At 49.5% G+C, this 19,370-nt stretch overlaps 1 protein-coding gene across 1 annotated transcript in view; it reads right to left on the bottom strand.

Moving 5' to 3' along the window:
- Window positions 1–19,370, bottom strand: part of LOC132245690 (NACHT, LRR and PYD domains-containing protein 12-like) — an 89,973-nt gene that overhangs the window by 27,515 nt on the left and 43,088 nt on the right. Inside the window, exons 4-6 of the mRNA XM_059718364.1 lie at window positions 14,101–14,405; window positions 10,481–10,519; window positions 7,233–8,964 (exon numbers count right to left, since the gene is read on the bottom strand). Coding sequence (XP_059574347.1) covers window positions 7,233–8,964; window positions 10,481–10,519; window positions 14,101–14,383 — 2,054 coding nt within the window. The 5' untranslated portion in view covers window positions 14,384–14,405. The remainder of the gene's footprint in view (window positions 1–7,232; window positions 8,965–10,480; window positions 10,520–14,100; window positions 14,406–19,370) is intronic.

Raw genomic sequence — 19,370 nt, 5'->3', positions numbered from 1 at the left:
AACTTCAGTCTTGCTGCCTAGACTGAAGAGTGAGTTAGGACAGGTGTCTCGAAGGGAAGGAGGAAGTGGAGCACATGGCAGTAGCCCTGGGGACTTCACCTGATTTCTTTGGGACTCCCTGGTCATTGTACCTTCGGAAGGAGTGGGGCTGCGAGGGTGAAGTGTAAGAAGCAGAGCTCCTCATGTATCTTAAAAAAAAGGCATCAGAACATGCCTTGTCTGCCTCCCAATTGCCTGCAGTGCTGCTTTAACACACTCCAGCATACCCCATGGTCTTGTGTGAAACAGCAAGTTTGATATTGGCCTAGTATGTGCTAGGGCTAGACATTAAAAAAACTGACATAATTTTAATTGAGTATTACTGACAATTTGATAGATTTCATAGACATTTGGGCTGGAAGGGACCTCAGAAGATCATCGAGTCCAGTCCCCTGCCCAAGTGATAGGAACTCAGCTGGGGTCATAGGATCCCAGCAAGATAAGCATCCAAATTTCTCTTGAAGGTGTCCAATGTAGGTGGTTGAACCACCTCCGATGGTGGGCTGCTGCAAACCTTGGGGGCTCGGAAAGTAAAGAAATTCTTATGTCCAGCCTGAAACAGTCTTACTGTAGTTTATAACTGATCGACCTCGTCATCCCTTGGGGCGCTCTGGTGAACAAACATTCCCCCAGATACTGGTGGTCAACCCTGATAAACTTGTAGGTGGCCATCAGATCACCCCCGAGCCTGCGCTTTTCCAGGCTAAAGAGCCCCAGGGCTCTCAGCCTGTCATCGTAGGGTCTGCTTCCCTGACCTCTGATCATGCGCGTGGCTCTTCTCTGGACTCTCTCAAGCTTCTCCACATCCTTTTTGAATTGTGGAGCCCAAAACTGGATGCAGTACTCCAGCTGCGGCCTCACCAAGGCTGAGTACAAGGGGAGAATGATGTCCCGGGATTTGCTTGAGAAGCATCTATGGATGCAAGCCAGCGTTTTGGTCACTTTACTAGCCACAGCCTCACATTGAAGGCTCATGTTCATCTTGTGGTCAATGATGACCCCCAAGTCTCTTTCTTCCATAGTACTAGCCAGTATAGCACTGCTGAGCCTATAAGGATGCTGCAGGTTTTTCCTCCCAAGGTGGAGAACCTTGCATTTGTCAGCATTAAACACCATCAGGTTCTCATCCGCCCATTTGCTGAGCCTGTCCAGGTCAGCCTGGATCACCCTCCTGTCCTCAGGTGTGGATGCTTTGCCCCAGAGTTTGGTGTCATCAGCAAACTTGGCCACTCCACTTCTGACTCCAATGTCCACATCATTAATGAAGATGTTGAACAATATAGGTCCAAGGACAGAGCCTTGGGGGACCCCACTGGTCACAGGGCACCACAACGATTGACTTCCATTAATTACCACCCTCTGGGTCCTGCTGCAGAGCCAATTCCCCAGCCAGCGGATCATGGTCATCCCAAGGTCACAGTTGGCCAGTTTCGCCAAGGTGTGATCGTGGGATACCAGATCAAAGGCTTTTTTTAAAGTCAAGATATATGACATCAATCTCTTCTCCCTTGTCCAGGTGATAGGTCACCTGGTCATAAAAGGAAATGAGATTGGTCAAGCAAGACTTACCCTCAACAAACCTGTGCTGGCTATCCCTCAGGATGTTACCGTCAGCTAGTCTGTTAAGAATGTCCTCTTTGATAATCTTTTCTAAGACCTTCCCCAGGATAGAGGTCAGGCTGTTGGACCTGTAGCTTGCCAGATCCACTTTCCTTCCTTTCTTGAAGATAGGCACCACATTGGCCTTCTTCCAGTCTTCGGGTACTTCACCAGAGCACCAAGAGTTCTCAAAGATCCATGCTAGAGGCTGGGCTATGATGCTCGCCAGCTCCTTGACTACCCTGTGGTGAAGATTGTCAGGGCTGGCTGACTTGAAGGTATCCAGCCTCTCAAGGTGTTCCTTCACGAGGTCAGCATTGATGGAGGGCAGGGGATCTCCCTTCACCCAGACCTCCCTGTCCAGTAGCGGGCATGGGCGTCCCATGGGACTGATGAAAGACCGACGCAAAGTACCCATTAAATAGGTTGGCTTTTTCCTGGGCGTCAGTTGTCAGTTGCCCCATCTGGTTCAGCAGGGGTCCAATGTTGCCCCTGCTTTTCCTCCGGCTCCCTGCATATCTAAAAAAGGACTTTTTATTGTCCTTGATACTCAAAGTTAATTGGAGTTCAGTTGCAGCCTTGACTTTCCTGGTTTGCTCCCTGCAGGACCGGACCAGTGCAGAATATTCCTCCTTGGAGGTGAATCCCATCCTCCATCCTTTGTAGGCCTTTCTTTTTAGCCTCAGGAGGTCCGCTAGTTCCCTAGAGAACCAAGGAAGCTGCTGTGCCCTTTTGCTGCCTTTCCTCCGAGATGGAATAGCCTTAGCTTGTGCATTGAGGATCGCTGCCTTGAGGAGCAAACACTCTTTCTGAACTCCCCTCCTGCTGGGGTCATGGTCCCTTAGGGCCTCACTGACAAGCCTCCTGAGCTTGTCAAAGTCAGCTTTCCTGAAGTCAAGGACTTCAGTGTTGCCGACTGACTTGCCAGCTTTACAGCAGATGGTGAAGGTGATCAGCTCGTGGTTGCTGTCACCCAGCTTCCCATCAATCACTAGGTCACCAATTAGGTCATTCCCAGTTGCCAGTACCAGGTTGAGCAGCGCTTTACCTCTCATTGGCCCGTAGACTTCTTGACTCAGGTAGGTCATCCATGCATGATAGGAAGCTTTGCGACCAATTGGATTTTGCTGAGTGATCCTCCCATGAGATGTCTGGGTAGTTAAAGTCACCCATGACAACCATGGTCCTGGAGCATGCAGCTTCAGCCAGTTCTCGGGAGAATTCCTGGTCAAGCTCTTGACTTTGGGTGGGAGGTCTGTAGTAGACCCACACTGTTGGGTCCCCTGTGCCGTGTTCCCCATGGATTTTAACCCAGAGGGTCTCCAATCGTCCACCCTGGTCACCAATATCAGCTTGCAGGGACACGTAGCTTTCCTTAACATAGAGAACAACACCCTGTGCGGGCTGGGTCAGTCCCCGGGCCCTTTTCGTCGCTCTGCACACGGGCTGTGGCCGGCAGCCCGGGCAGGCCGGGTCGGAGAGGGAGGTCGCCGAGTTAGAATTAGGCACAGACACATAACGGTTGGTTTTAAGATTGTTTTACTTACACCGAGATGGTCGCGGTGCAGGCTGAGATCTTGCTTGAGTTGCGGTTACAACAGAAAACACGAACACACGTGGAGTTTGCTAGGCTCCACGCAGACAAAACACGAGCAATCACGTGGAGCTTGCTAGGCTCAATGCAGACAGAACTCCGGATGTCCAGGACAAGCGTGCATAAAACTCGCCGATACGTCTTATAGTAGGCTCCGTTCGAAGACGGGAAGAGGTAGGCGGTAGATCAGGCCGCCAAACTCCTCTGAGCAACACACAGGGTTTCTATTACCCTGCTGCGCACACCCAGAGTCCCCACGAGATGGATGCAGAGTCCTCTTCGGCTTGGGCAGAAACTGCTCAAGCCTCTTATACGGCTAGCAGGCCAATCGCTAGCCACCACGTGTGAATAATTTAGCACTAGCCAATTGCGGGGCACAAATTTGCATACGACGAGCGGGAAATCTTTGCACTGTGCATTTCTGTGTTGCAAAGAAAATGCACCCTGCAAAGATCGCTGCAAAGTGGCGGGAACACTCCTTTGCACGTGGGTTCTCTGTGCAGCAGAACTCCTCCGTGCAATGAAGCTGTAAACCCACGGGGATAATTCGAGTGCCGAAGCACACACAAAAAAATCAGACCTTTGGGTCATGACACCCCACCCCTTTTATCTACTCAATCTGTCCTGTACAGAGTATAGCCATCTATATATACTTCTATTTGCAGAAGAATTCATTGTTTCATTCCTCGGATTGTTGTTTCACCGGTTTTCGGCAGAAGTAGAACATCCGTTTGAATCCTTAATCCTTAACCATGGTCATTTTTTACAATGGAGCATTTTAAAGTGAATGACATCTGGGAGTGGGGGCTGGGGCAGACAATGTTTCAGAGGTTAAATTAAGTTTTATGTAGCAGCATTAAAATTGTACTTACTTGAAGAGACAGGAAGGGCTGCCCCACCGAGGGACAGTGTAGGGAGAGAGAGCTTGTCCCCGTAGGACACCTTTTGCCCTGCAGGCGAGTGAAGCTGTTTTGGAGGCAGCCCTCTTGGAAGTGGGAGGAGTGATGTAACCCCAGCAGGGGGTTGAATGACAGCAATGTTACCAAAAGCCCAGGAAAAGTCCTGGCCTGTGATAGGCCGAGAGGCATGTTTAAAAACTGGAGGAGTTTTTCCCAGGGAGGAGAACAAAGGGGAGAGAGGGGCTGAGAGACAGGCTGGAGGCCAGGAAAAGGACCTCCCCACGGCTGTCCCTCACACAGCCCCTGTCGGAGCCGCGCAGAGGCAGCGGGGACAGGCTGCACCGGAGAGAGCAACAGTGCAGCGCGTCCTTCCTCTCAGCCCCTGGGAGCCCTGCCGGGGCAGGCGCAAGACAGGACCTGCCTGTGAGGGGACTGCGAGCCTGAGAAACCAAGCCGAAGGGCAGTGTGCACAGGGTCAGAGATTCACAGACAGTAGGGACCTCGCACGATCATCGAGTCCAGGCCCCTGTCATAGGCAGGAAGCCTGCTGGGGTCCAATGAGCCCTTCAAGACAAGCATCCAAACGCCATTTGAGTAGGGCTGGGCAAGGCTGCGGACAGAGCTTCAGACCCGGAGAAACTTCGGATGCTTTGGGGTCGGAAGCAGCACATCTGGGTCGAAGCGCTGCCTCGTTTGGCTTCCCGAAGAGCTTCAGAACCGCCTCGGAGATCCGGCCATAGGGTATCATGGGGAAACAATAAAATATCTATATCTTTGAAGTTTTTCTCTGATCTGGATACTATTTTCAGTGCTGGTAGACTCTGAAGAGAGGATGAAGCCTGCCAAGTTTCAAGAATATCAGTGCAGGAGTTTGGGGGGAACAGGACCCCAAATTCTTGAACGTAAAACTCATGTCACATCTATGTGTTACAACACAAGGGGTCACAACTGCAGGGCTGGTAGCTCTCAATGAGGCCACTAAGTTTGCCAAGTTTCAAGGAGATCGGTGCAGGGGTTTGGGGGGAAGTGCCCCTCAAGCTGTGGACAAGCACAACTGGTGCCATGGGCGCTGTGGGACCAACTGTGTCTGTCGTGGGGTCGGGGATGGGAGACACTACTGCAGGCCTGGCTGCTCAGCTGCTGTGATACCAGTTACCAATCAATTAACCATGATTCACTCCGGGACCAGGAACTCAGGGACCAGCTCAACACACAGGACCTAGCTACTACATAATGACTTAACGAACATCAATTAGCACCTACAAAATGGGACGAAGGAGAGGAAAAACTCAATACACACAATCAACTGCCCCAGGACAGACACAGTCTTGGCACGAGTTTTGCCTGTCAGCAGCTAGGGGTGCAGGGCCTCAGGACCCCCCGCACTGATCTCCTCCACAGCTGGCCGGCGTCACAGCAGGGGCCACCACCCCTGCAGCTGTCACCCCGCCGCGCCTGAACACATGCAGGGTCACCCATGGCACCAGTTTTGCTTGTCCGCAGCTTGAGGATCAGTTCCCCTCCAACCCCTGCACTGATCTCCTTGAAACTTGGTAGGCTTTGTGGCCTCAGTACGAGCTGCCACCCCTGCAGTTTTGACCCCCCTGAGTTGTAACATACAGCCATGACAGGAGTTTGGCTTTCAAGAATTTGGGGTACAGTTCCTCCCAAACCCCTGCACGGATCTTCTTGAAGCTTGCAGGTTTCATGACCTCAGCAGGGGCTACCATTCCTGCAAGTTTCATCCAAAGCGGACAAAAAACAGCAAAGTTATAGATATTTCATTGATTCCCTGTTATACCCTATGGCTGGATCTCTGAGGTGGCTCTGAAGCTTCGGAAACAGCCAGATCCAAAACCGGATCGGATATCTGCTGACTCACACAGCCCTACATTTGAATGAGTCCAGAGTAGGGGCTTGCACCACCTCTGGGGGCAGTCTGCTTCAGACATTGGATGCTCGGACCGTAAAGAAGTTTCCTTATGTCCAGTCTAAATCAGCCTTCCAGAAGTTTGTGGCCATTAGACCTGGTTATCCCTTGAGGAGCCCTGGTGAATAACTGCTCTCCCCGTTCCTGGTGCACCCGCTTATGTACTTATAGGCTGCCACCAAGTCCCCCCTGAGCCGTCTCTTCTCCAGGCTCAAGAGTCCCATGTCCCTCAGCCTCTCCTCGTAAGGCTTGCTCTCTTGGCCTTTGCTCATGCAGGTGGCTCTCCTCTGGACTCTCTCAAGCTTATCCACGTTCTTCCTGAAGTGGGGGGCCCAAAACTGGATGTAGTACTCCAGGTGCAGCCTCACTAAGGCCAAATAGAGTGGGAAGATGATGTCCCTGGCTTTGCTTGAGATGCATTGATGGATGCATGCCAGTTTGGTTTGCTTTGCTGACCACAGCATTGCATTGGTGGTTCATGTTGATCTTTAGGTCTGTCAAGACCCCAGGTCTCTTTCGGTCGTGGTGCTAGCGAGTGCCGAGCCTATAGGTATGATACTGGTTTTTCCACCCAAGGTGGAGCACCCTGCACTTCTCTGCATTCAGTGCCATCAGGTTTTGGTCCATCCACCTTGAGAGCCTGTACAGGTCGACCTGTATCCCCAACCTGTTCTCCAGTGGGACCACCTTCCCCCATAGTTTAGTGTCGTCCCCATGCCTACCCTTGCACATACAAGTTATAGACTAAGTGTGTAAATAAGTTCTTGATGGTTTATTAGTTTATGTATCAATTTATTTATTTATTGGTTCCTTATGTAGCATGGGTAGGTTGTATGGCTTCCCCTGATGTAATGTGTATCTGACAATTATTAACCCTTAAGCCACCATTGCCGGGTTATGTTAGGTAACATTATCTGTTTTCTTGTATTAGTTATATGTTATCTTGTAAATAATTAAATTATGAAAATAGTTTTATAATGGTCTGTAAAGTTGTTTCGATTGTCAGGGGAGGCTCTCCACCTGGGGACCCTGCAGCAGCTACCCAGGGATCTGAGCCAGGCCACCGGCTACCCCAGAAATCCACTTTTCAGGACAGGGCGTGGGTAGTATCACGCCCAGGCTTACATTTAAAAAATTATGTAAGTGTTTTTGAAGCCCAGGTAATACTTACAGAGGTGGCAGCTTTTGGGATCTTGAAACATCTTCATTTAGGCCTTCGTATCTGAATTCACAAGCGTCTAGAAGAAGCGACTCTAATTGGTGGCAATTTCTTACACAGAACGCAAGCACCTCTTGATCCATTTGGGTAAATATATGATAACTTAACTTCACAGCTGTTAAATGACTCAATGCACTTTGCACAAATTTTTCATCTTGAATTTCATACAAACAGTGAAATTCCTCAAGCTGATCAAGCTCTTCAGCTGGAGATGAAAAACCTGACCTCTGCCCATGTAAGTCCCAAGGTCTTTGGGGTTTTGTTTTAATCCATTTCAGTAATTCTGGTTTAATTTTCAATGACATTTTGCAGCTCAGTTTTTTCTCAATGTCCTTCATTCTCTCTTCATTTAAGAGACCAAACAGAAATCTCACTGTTAACATTAAATGATTTCTAGATTTCCCATAGTTGGCTAACAAAGCTGCCAAAGCTTTTATGTCATTTCCTGAGCCTTTGTCTACTGCCGCCGCTTCCTCTTCCAGAGCATAAAACAAAGCTGCAAAAAACTCTTGAAAAGACAAGTGGATGAAGCTGTAGAGACATTCACAGTCAGTGCTTTTGTGAAAGAGGTTCTCATTCAGAAAGAGGGAGTCAGATGTGTCTAAGCCGTGCTTCTTCAGCTCCTCTGCTTCGAACAGGATTTTCTGCCTGCAGACCCCATCTGCAGCCAAGGAGCAAAGTCCTTTCAAGTTAGTTTGTAGGAGTTGCTTTGACTTGCTTCTTGGATCCCTCAGTAAATTGTAAAGGTAGAGCAGGTACACTCCTGTGACTGTTGTCGAAGTCTGTGCAAGTTCTTCACCCTCATCCATCTGCTGCTTGATGACACTGCAGACGATCCAACAGACAACAGGGACAAAGCACATGGTGAAGAGCATTTCATTTGCTTTTACAAAATTCAAGGCTTTTCTTGCTGTCCCTTCATCGCCAAAATATTTGTCAAAGTATTCTCTCCTCTCAGTTTCTGAAAACCCCAGGATTTCAGCATAGCGCTCGTTGTTCAAGCACTGCCCGAGCTCCTCCACAGCAGCTGGTCTTGTAGTAACGAGTAAGGAGCATTTCTCAAGGACTTTTTTCTGGACTAAACTGCTCAGCACGATTTCCATTGGTTTTTTCTCCTGGGGATCAGAGCACAGACTCTTTTCCGGCTGAACCAAGGAAAACCTCAGTTCATCAAAACCATCGATTATGAACAGGAGTGTCTCGGGATTCCCCAACATTGCTTCAATCGGTGCATATCGATCAGGACAATTCCTTAGCATCAAATCTGCAACACTTCCCTGCTCCGTGTCAAAGTTAACTTCTCTGCAGTTTATGTAGAAAACATAATCAAACTTCTTGTAAAGCTTTCCAGCCGCCCAGTCAAACATGATCTTTTTTGCTGTCAGTGTTTTCCCAATCCCTGCAGCTCCCAGCAACACAGCAATTCGCGGAGTTTTCCCCTTCTCATCAGCTGCAAATAAGTCACCAATGGTGATGGATCTCTTTTGCTCAGACATGATTTCTGCATGTCTCTGTCCGGAGGCCATTATTTCATGTTGTCTTTCCTTTCTGGCACGTGTTTCCTTTACAATAATCAGCTTGGTGTATCTGCTGTCTAGAATTACGTTCTCACCAAGAAGAGAGTTCCTGTCTTTTATTACTCCATACTTGTCCTGTACGTGTGCAGTGTACTTCTCCCTGTAACCTGGGTGAGAGACATGAAGCATTAGATATCCTGCAGTAGAAGTTCAGGGTAATAAAACAGTCTTTTTTACTGCTGCAATAAAGGTACTTTAACAAGAATAAATGGTGTCTTTAGCTAATTGTATTGCACATTTCTTCATATTCTATCCCCCAGTCAACTAGCTGGAGGTCCTGTAGTGCTTCTTTATATCCCACTGGAATTAGGATGCAGGCAAAAATGCGTAGTTGTAAGTCTCTGGGATTGGGAACATCCCGACGAGCGCGCATGAGGGGGTTCCCCAGGGACAGCTAGCAGCAGCACATATTTCTGCCGGTACTAGTTGTCCCTGGGGAATGCCCATGCACATGTGCTCTGGAGGGAGGCAAACTGCTGCAGTTGGGGTAGGGGTCCTGGGGGCCTCCTGGGGCTACGGTGGTGCTGATCTGGGCACACAGGGCCTGGCTGACCGCTGGAGCACGCTTTTTTTATACTGGGATTTCCTGGTATCTGTATTTTGCTCCGAGCTGCAAATATGGAGCACGGAAAACCAACAAATGTGCACAAGGTATGTTTTGCAGAGCCTCAAAATACACGTGTGCTTTTGTGGACACGGCCTCTGTGTGTATATTCAACAGTCCCTTTACTCACTGGTGAAATGAAGCACCCTCTACAGTGAAAGCCAGTAATGCAGGGCACAGCAGCAATACAAACCACTTCAGATCAGGGGCCAGCAACTGTTAAAAGCCATGGGCCAGAGCAACCTGGCCTCAATCTGGGCAACTTCAGTGGTACATCTGCAGTGTGGGCAGGGGGGAGAGGCAGGGAGTTGCCGACGTCTGCACTGGGGCACGGTGCTGCTGGCACTTCTCCCCATCCCTCAGCTCCTTGGTTGCCATGTGGGCACAGCTTCCAAGTAAGCCAGGGACTGAGCCAGGGCTGGGCAGCTGGAAGCTGTGTCTGCATTGCTGCTGCTTCTCACCACCCACCAGCTGCAGAGCAAGCACAGCTGGAAGTTGCCCAGCCCCAGTTCAGTCCCTCACTGCCTGGAAACTGAGCCTGTGCTGCAGCCAGGAGGATGGGCATGAGGAGTCTGATGTAGGCATAAGGTGCTGCTGTAGGTGCAGCTTCCAGCTGCCCAACTCTACCACAACTCCTCGCCGCTATGCCCCAGCGTGGGCATGGGTATGGGCAAAGCCCTCCAGCTCCAAGGGGCACATCCAGTGGCTCTATGGGCCATATCTAGCTCATGGAACATATGTTGCTGACCCCTATTTAGGCGACAAAGCAAGAAGGAACATAACAGGAAATTGTTAAATTTGGGGGAATCTACTGAAAATGGCGGAGCCCTGATTCATGTTTTCACCTGACTTGTGTGATCCTGGAATGGCTCCGTCTGGATGTAGAAAACCAGTTCTGGGGTCTGGAAAGACTATGGTCTGAGGTGTGCTATTCACTACTCCTATTAGCTAGTCAAACCCCTGGCAGCTCTAGAGGAACTGCCAGTCGGTGATAACAGGCCTGTTGCAATGTCACATACCTGCTGCTCTTCTTCCATGGGTTTGGTCAGGGCCCAAAGCTGGAAAAGAAATGGCATGGGAGTATTAGAGTTACAGAACTGAAGAGAACAAGTTGCCCATGGAGGGAAGTGAGAGAAGAGTTTAATTCAGGGTTCTCCGCAGCAAGAGAAAACCTAACGCTCAGAGGCAGAGGTTCCTTTGGAGGCAGGAGTACAAGGCAATGTGCGGTCAGGGACTGCCCAGCAATGCCTGTGGTTTTACCACGATGGGCCCTGCACCGAAAACAGCTCTTTTCCTACAGATGGGCCAGATTCCCACAAGAGCTCGGCACAAGAAGGGCTGCTGAAATCCAGACCTTACTTAGACACTTTGATCAGAGCCAAGCAGCTTTGAAAAACATGGCCCCATATGCCTGTCTCACAGCCTGCTTTACCTCCTCTATTGGGTGCACAAGGCTCACATGGGAGCCCCCAGAAAAAATGAGCATTGACGACACTGGGCAGCTCTTTGAGGTTGGATTTGCTGCTGTGTGAGAGCTGAACAAAACTCCCAGCTACCGCCGCACAGTGCTGCCGAGCTCTGGCACCCTCTCCTTGCCCAGCGCTTCCTGCCCTCGCTGCCCCGCTCAGAGCCCCCCAGCTCAGAGTGCCCCAGACTCTTAGCCCACCTGAGGCAGCAGCACCCCTTCCCCTCCAGCCCAGCTCTCCAGCAGAAGCCCCTGGCCCAGTGACCGTGCCCCACAATGCACCTCAACACGACCTTCCTACAAGAGCTTCTGCCGTCTCTTCCCTGCTGGTGCTGCTCTCTCTCCTGCCAGGTGCACACCCGCCCTGGGTCCCCACTGCGCACACATCCCCTCCCCACTCTCGCCTGTAGACCACTTGACACTCCCAGTTGCCCCGCATCTCCTCCCGCTGACATTAAATCCCTTTCCAGCTGGGAAATGTGGAGAAAGCCCGCCAAATTTCATGGAGATGAAGATGCTCTGTAGTGATTTTATCAAAGTGACTTGAACAACTAGTCTGCAATTAGTCAGATGACATTCAACAAGGACAACTTCAAAGTCCTGCACGTACGATGGAGAACCTGCATGCACAGATACAGACTGAGGGAGTACTGCTGTACCCCAGAGCAGGCCCTGGAGGTTACAGTGGGCCAGGAGCTAAATATGAGCCAACAGTGTGCATTTGCCGCGGGGAGGAGGATGGTGGAAGGAGGAAGAGGGGGCGGGGAAATAGCCCCAGAGAACAAAAACAGCATCCTGAACAAGGTTAGGAGTGTAACTTGCCCATCAAGAGAAGCGGTCCTTCCACTCTCCTTGGGACAGGTGACGCCTCACCTGTAGTGCGGTGTCCAGTTTTGGGCCCCACACTTCAAGAATCACACAATCACAGCAAATTATAGTTGAAAGGGACCCCAGGAGGCCATTTAGTCCGTCTCCCTGCTCTAACCAGGACCAGCCCCAAACAGATCGACCCAGCCAAAGCTTTGTCCACCCGGGGCTTAAAACCTCCAAGGATGGAGAGTCTACAACCCCTCTGGGGAGCCTGCTCCAGGGCTTTGCTACCCGCCTCATGAGGAAGTTTTTCCTCATATCCATCTTAAACTCCCCATGCTGCAGTTTGAGCCCGTTGCTCCTTGTTCTGGCATCTGCCACCGCTGGGAACAGCCCAGCTCCGTCCTCTTTGCAAAAATAAACTCTCACTCCCCTTGCCTTGTATCCGGCTCCCTCAGTCCCTTCCCCTGGGGCTTTCTCTTCTTTTTTCTCTGCCAAGTGTCTGTCAACCTGGTTGCTTAGGCAACCAGCTGGTCACCTAGGGAATGGGGCTGTATAATTTCCAGTGTACGGGTTTACTTCTTAAACTTCCCGCCACTGACCTGAAGGGTGGTCCGCAGGCAGTGCTCACTCCTCAAGGGCAGGGCTGACACTTTTCTAATGGACTGGTCAGCCTCAGGGGTGCTCAGAAAATACCTGACTTTGGTCTGGCCCAGGGCCTGAGATCAGAACGGTTATTTATAGGGTGCCTCCATCTTGCGGGGAGGAGACATCATTTTGGAAACAAGCACACAGGGACGCATGGGCCTCCAGAGATCTCTGCCTGTACACGTGAGTAGCTTCCCTGAAATTTAGCCAGAAACTTAGGTAAGTGCTCTAGTAGCATCGAAATGCTAACCAGCCTATCCTATTTTGCTCAAAGTGGGTTTCTTTTTACATTCTGCTGTTTTGTATTCCTTCCTCATCCTATCCCTCTTTGATCAATAAATCTATCTGTTCCAGCTTGAGGGGTTGCGGGGGGCGAGGCGTTAAAGATGACCCTGCTTTCGGCAGGGGCTGGGCTAAATGGCCTCATTAAGTTTTTCTAGCCCTACTTTCCGATGATCCTTGTGTACTGGAAGAGAAGGTCAGAAACTGCTATCTGTCATCCAGTAACTGACTCATTCGTGACTCTATTCTTTCATAATGGCACTGCACTCATCTCTTTTCTAAGGTGAAAGCACACCTTTTCTGTCTCTCTTCACAGGAGATTTCTTAGACATCCTTGATTGTTGTCATGCTCCCCTGAAGACTTCTCAGATGATGCAGTCCCCACCTGGACATGGAGAGAACCACACTACCCACAGGAAAAAGCCATGTGGATTGATGTAATGGTTTACAATACTCTCTCTCTCATTCTGTATTCTGGTCCTTATCAGACGTCTTTGATTGTTCTCATCAAAGCACCTCCGTCTTTGCTGAGCTGGTCGCTCAGGCTGCTTGCAGATGAGGGGAAAAAGACAACCCCAAAAGCACTTTACTTTAAATTTGGCATGCTCCCATGCTGAGCCCAGCACATGCCCAGAAGAGGCAATGCATTGCCTTGACCCAGCTCTGCAGTGTCTGTATACATCAGGCACTTAAGTGGGGCTTTTTTGGCTATTTTTCTAAAGCTGCTGCTTTTGGTAAAGTGCTTTTTTCACCTCTGCAAAGAGACTCAATTTTTATATTTGATTGAGAACTTGGAAAGCAGGGGGCAAACCATACAATCTGTGGACCACATGGAGCCCTAATGATGGGTTGAGATGACCCTACAATGTTACAACTATGTCAGCTGGTGCAGTATCTGAATTTTTATTAGACATGACTCTAGATCAGTTATTCTGCTATTAATTGCCAGTTCACAAAAGCTACTGCCCACCAATGCAGGAGCAGTTTATTAAGACGTAGAGGATTCTGGTTTCTACTAGGTCAGAGCAGCCTCACAACTTGGATAACTTGCACCAGCTCATTTCGAATCCCAAGGAGCATTCAAGCAACGGGGCTGAAATCCAGTTTCTCCTCCCGTGACACTCCCTGTATACTGCTCTTTCGGCTCTACGCCCACTGATCATTCCAGCACACTACAGACATCCCCAGGTAGGGAGCTACAGGCTGCCTTCACTCTCCCTGGGCTAGCAGAGGAGCCAGAGAGGAGTGCTACATGTCAGGGAATCTGTCCCACTGGGCATCTCTGCTGTGAGGATCTTGAACTTCCTGCTGGGATCTAGAGTTTGCTTTTCTTGCCACCAGCCTCTTGTGTCTCCTCCTGGGTTTGTGGTTGCTGCTCTGGGGCACAGCCCTGGGCAAGACTCACAGGCCTTACAGTAACTCCAGGTTTCTTACCTTTCTGTCTTTCCTCTCGCAGTCGGGCAGCGGCGTCCCTGAGATTGACCCGAGTGAAAACTTCAATGGTTACATCTACTGCAGCATCTGCCCCATAGAAATCCATGAGGAAGTTCTTGGTGTCTATCCTGTCGGCATTCTCCAGTCGCCCTCGTGGGATCCTGCCCTTTCCTCTAAAGTCAGAGTGTGATAATTCATCCTTAAACCTTCTGAAGTCTTCTTGCAAAAGGTCATCAAGGGCTTGTAGGAGAAGGTTACTGATTCTGCTGCTCTGGTTTCCCATCCCTTCATATCAGGAAATGAATCTAAAAGAAAACGTAAACTTAAACAAGGTCTGGTGAACAGCTCCTCACCCCAAACCTTATTTGTGGATCAGTGGCCAATTTCTTTGCAGATTCTTTGCCAGGCTCTCAGGGACTGTGAGTGTGCCTGTAAATGTGCCTGTAAATGAGGCCTGTAAATGTGGCCTCATTTATGTGCCTGTAAATGAGAACTTTTATCATAACCTTCGCAACACCTAATGGGAGTGCTCAAAATTAGTCAGTACTGGGGCTCCTACTCCCTATTTGATCTTTGAAGTCATTGGATCCTAGCTGCCCCCGCACGCTTGGCTATAGTGCTCATAGGCACATTACAGCCATGTGCCAAAAGGGCAGAAGAACTTCAGCCTAGACATTTCTGACTTTCTGCCTTCTGTTCCCAGAGCAACACAGTTCTCTGCAAGGCATGTTAGTACAAGAACGAGCCTTTAAATAAGGTCAAAGCTTGTGGCAGGCTGTTAGAACATTTTGAAAAAAAAAAAAAATGGGAGCACAGGGATATTAAATAGTCAAAATTGGAATACTGCCCTCACATTCTGTCTTAAATTGAGATGTGTTATTTGTTCTTTTTTTTTAAAATAAATATAATAAATATATATATAAAATATATCCATGTCTATATGCATGTGTATATAGGCATAGATACATGTGTGTATGTATATTCACACACACACCCTATGTCTATATTTGTGCACTGGTATTTATCTATACAAATTCTAAGAAAAATCTGCAAACCCTATTTTGTTATTCAATGAGCACATTTCAGATGTTGGATAAATGAAAGTGGAGCATATGGCAGCATGTCAGCTAAATCCTACTTGACTTTCACATGCCTATGTGGCATTTACATTTCCATGAAACGGCAATTTTTGGCCCCTTTCTCCACTTGTGACAGAAAAGGTTATCCATGATGTGACACAGGGCCATCTCAAGGCTGGTCCAATGATTGGCCCACCTACCTGTCTAGGGCAGTCCGCCCACCTGACTCGCCTGCCACACCTTTGATGTCACTCAGAAGTGCTTTCCAGGTAGGAGACTGCCCATTTAATGCCCTGATACCAAGGGCTCTGTACCATCCCTACACCATGTCCCATGCCTCACAGATGGTATCACTAGATGGCTCTGGCCCCACATTGGGTCCCACTATATTCCCTACTGACGTTCGGGTCCCAACCTGGATCCCTTCTAGTCAGGCAGTCTAACCTCCACCAGGATCCTAGGCTGCAAAACTCCCTACACCCCTTTCCCTCTCAGCAGTGGCCCCCTCCAGCACCTTTGACTTCACATGCCCTGGTCTTGCCTCTAGGCCAGTTGGGACTTCAGGCTTCTAGCCTCTGGCCATTCCTCATAGTAGGCATCCTTGCCCTTTGACCACCATGGTCCTGGCCCCAGCATGGGCCAGTTGAGGTTCTCTAGCCAGGTTTTTGAGCACCTAGCCCTCTCTCCCACATGAGTCAAAATTCTTGGGCTCTTCCAAACACTGACCCCACTCTCTGAGCTTGTGAGCCACATAGTTACTCTCTGGACCCCTCCTAGACCCATTCTCCCACCCTACCAGGGCTCTCTGACTCACTGGGGCCACTACTCCGCCTCCTCACTGGGGCTCCTGGACCTGATGCCCCTTGGGCCTCAGATATCTGATGATATGCTTGTATCCCTTTCCTATCCCCTCAACGGGGTAACTCAAAAGTCATGCGGCCTGAAACTATATGGCGCCCCATTCTCAACTTTCACTGGGGAGGCACAGGAGTGGCATTTCCTGGAGACTACCCTGGCACAGGCAGCCCCATCACATCATCCAAACCCAGCAGGGTGTAGTTTTAGGTCATTCCCCAGAACCAGGAACCTCCTCCATCCCCATCGTTCCTCCCCTTAACTTCCAGTTGTTCTGGGAGCAACAGCTCTCCGACTGAGTGATGTTCATCCTTCAGCTCTTGCAGCAACTGGCTGGCTCTGCTCTCAGGGTCTGTCTTATACTCTGACTGCCTAGCTCTACACCAATCAAGCAGTCTCCTGGATGACATGTGACTGCCAGACTGGGTCTGCTGGTTGAGCAGGCTGATCTACAGGCTGCTCCAGCCCTTAAAGTGGCAGGCATCAAGCACCAGATCCTGCTCTGGAAAGGTAAGTGGGGATGTGTAGAGGGGATGTGGAAGTCATCATCCAGCACAGGGTGGCAAAGGCCTGCAGCAAGGCAGCGGGCTTGGAATTCAGGAGGGCTGATTTCTATGTGTTAAGGAGATTAGTCAGGGAGGCACTGAGGTCCTGGAGGGGAGGGAAGGGGAGTAAGGAGTCCAAGAAGAGTGGTCATTCCTTAAGGAGACGATCCTCCAAGCCCAAAGGGTGATAGTCTCAATGCAGATCAAAGGGGGCAAGAGTGCTCAAACACCCCCATGGCTCACCATAGGCATCCAGGAACATATCAAAGCTAAAAAGGAGGCATACACCCAATGGAAGGGAGGGACCATCAGCAAGGAGGATCATACCTCCCTTGCTCGAGATTGTAGCAGGGCTGTTAGGAAGGCTAAAGTGGAGACAGAACTGGGACTAGCGACCTGGATCAAAGATAACAAGAAGTCCTATTTTAAATACATTGGGAGTAAAAAGAAGGTACCGGGTAACGTGGGGCCTCTATAGGACATGCTTGGAAATCTGGTTGTCCTACCAGATGACAAAGCAAACCTCTTTAACCTTCTTTGCCTCCATTTTTCTGAACAGGGACAGGGACATCCCCACCACTGGGATACCGGACGGATCCAGGGGAGGCGCAGCCAGGCCCAGGGTCAGTGAGGGCCTAGTCAGGGAACTTCTGGTGGGACTAGACATGTTCAAATCAGCAGGTCCTGATGATCTCCACCTCAGTATGCTGAGGAAAGTGGCAGAGGTCATTGCAGGACCCCTGGCACAGCTTTACAAGTACTCGTGGTGATCTGGTGAGGTGCAAGAGGACTGGAAAAGGGCCAATGTAGTCCCCATTTTCAGAAAAGGGGACAAAGGAGGACCCAGGAAACTATAGGCCCCTTAGTCTTACCTCAGTCTTGGAAAAGCTCTCTGAGAAAAGTATCCAGGAGCTCATCTGCAAGGGACCAGCAGGGGAGATTATGCTTAGGGGCAATTAACATGGGTTCATTAGAGGCAGGTCCTGTCAGACCAACTTGGTTGCCTTCTACGACCAGGTCACAAAATCCTTGGAGGCAGGTGTTGCAGTGGATGTAGTCTTTCTGGAATTTTGAAGGCCTTTGACACTGTCTCTCACCCCATTCTCATTAAAAAATTAGGTGACTCTGGTGTCGATGACTTCACAGTAAGATGGGTCACAAATTGGATGGAGGGCCGCACCCAGAGAGTGGTGGTGGACAGGTCATTTTTGACCTGGAGAGATGCGTGCAGTGGGGTTCCCCAGGGTTCTGTCTTTGGGCCCGCAATGTTCAACATCTTCATCAGTGACTTGGACGAGGGGGTGAAAAGCACCTTGTTTGTGGCAGTGACTTGGTCATGTCTCTTGACAGTGAAATAGTGTCTGCTTAAAGAAGTGCTAGCTGAGGCATCCTGTGACAGCTAAACCAGCATTCAAAGAGTTAAACCTAGTTCTCTGCTGCTTATCTATGTATTACAGAATGCTTATAGCTAGAAGAAAGAGGGTAAAAGGAAGCCATTGTGGTTAAGCATTTCTGTATTTTGTTAATGCATTTTACCATAGCTTAAAGCCTGCTAAATTAGCGATGGCACAGCTAAAATTAATTATGTAAAGAAAACGCAAAGGCTTGTACTGCTATTAGTCTTTCATATAAGGAACGTTTATAGTATAGAACTATAATTGGCTGCAAGCCAACAGCTAGCTCAAAATAATCTATAAATTTGCTGGCCCATCCAGAAATCAGCTGAAGGAAAGCGCAGCGTGGTAAAAGAAGCTATCATTATGAAAGAGAAGCCGCAGACCTGGAATTCGGCGGGGTGGTGGGTCCTGAGAAGCCTGGAGACTGAACACCAGGGTCCTTCCTGGTACCCCTTTGGACAGCATAGATTGGGGATGCCTGACTTCACTGGATTTCGAGAAGCTTGTCATATACAAGGCATAAAAGGAGACTGCCGATAAATTCCTGACTCGGAGATTTACTGTCTGCCTTTTTTGTGTTGTTAAACTTTGCGTAATTATGTGTTTGTTAGATCAATAAACCTTTCTTACCTTTTTGCCACAAACAATCTCTCAATCCTGAATCGACCTACTGCAGGCAGCTGGGATACTTGTTCAAATTCAAAGATGACAGTAAGATATGAGGAGAAGTGGGCATGCTAGAAGATAGGGACAGGCTACAACTAGAAGTGGACAGGTTACAGGGGTGGGTGGATGAGAATAGGATGGGTTTCAACACTGACAAGTGTAAGGTACTGCACCTGGGGAGGAAGAACCAGCAGCAGACCTACAGGACAGGCTGGGGAACTCCCTTCTCATCAACACAGAAGCAGAAAAGGATCTTGGAGTCACTATTGATCCCAAGATGAACATGGGCCAATGTGAGGACACAGTCAGGAAGGCTAACTGCACCTTGTCATGCATCCACAGATGCATCAAGAGCAGGTCCAAGGAGGTGATCCTCCACTTCTATGCAGCACTGGTCAGGCCGCAGTTGGAGTACTGCGTCCAGTTCTGGGCACCCCACTTCAGAAGGGATTTGGACAGCATTGAGAGGATCCAAAGGAGGGCCACTCGCATGATCAGGGGCAGAAGGGCAGGCCCTATGAGGAGAGGCTACGGGACCCGACCCTGTTCAGCCTTCACAAGAGAAGATTGAGAGGAAAGGAGGAGGAGGAGGAGAAGGAGTTCCACTTTATGTAAAAGAACCATACGATAGGGCTGTGCGAGGCTTCAGACAGAGCTTCGGATCTGCAGAAGCTCTGGACATTTTGGGGTCTGAAGCAGCATGTCTGGGTCAAAGCGCTGGCCTCGTT

Source organism: Alligator mississippiensis, chromosome 15, assembly GCF_030867095.1.
Source record: "Alligator mississippiensis isolate rAllMis1 chromosome 15, rAllMis1, whole genome shotgun sequence".
Lineage (NCBI taxonomy): Eukaryota > Metazoa > Chordata > Crocodylia > Alligatoridae > Alligator > Alligator mississippiensis.
Note: the sequence above shows the minus strand (reverse complement) of the source record. Positions and strands in the feature narration are given on the sequence as shown.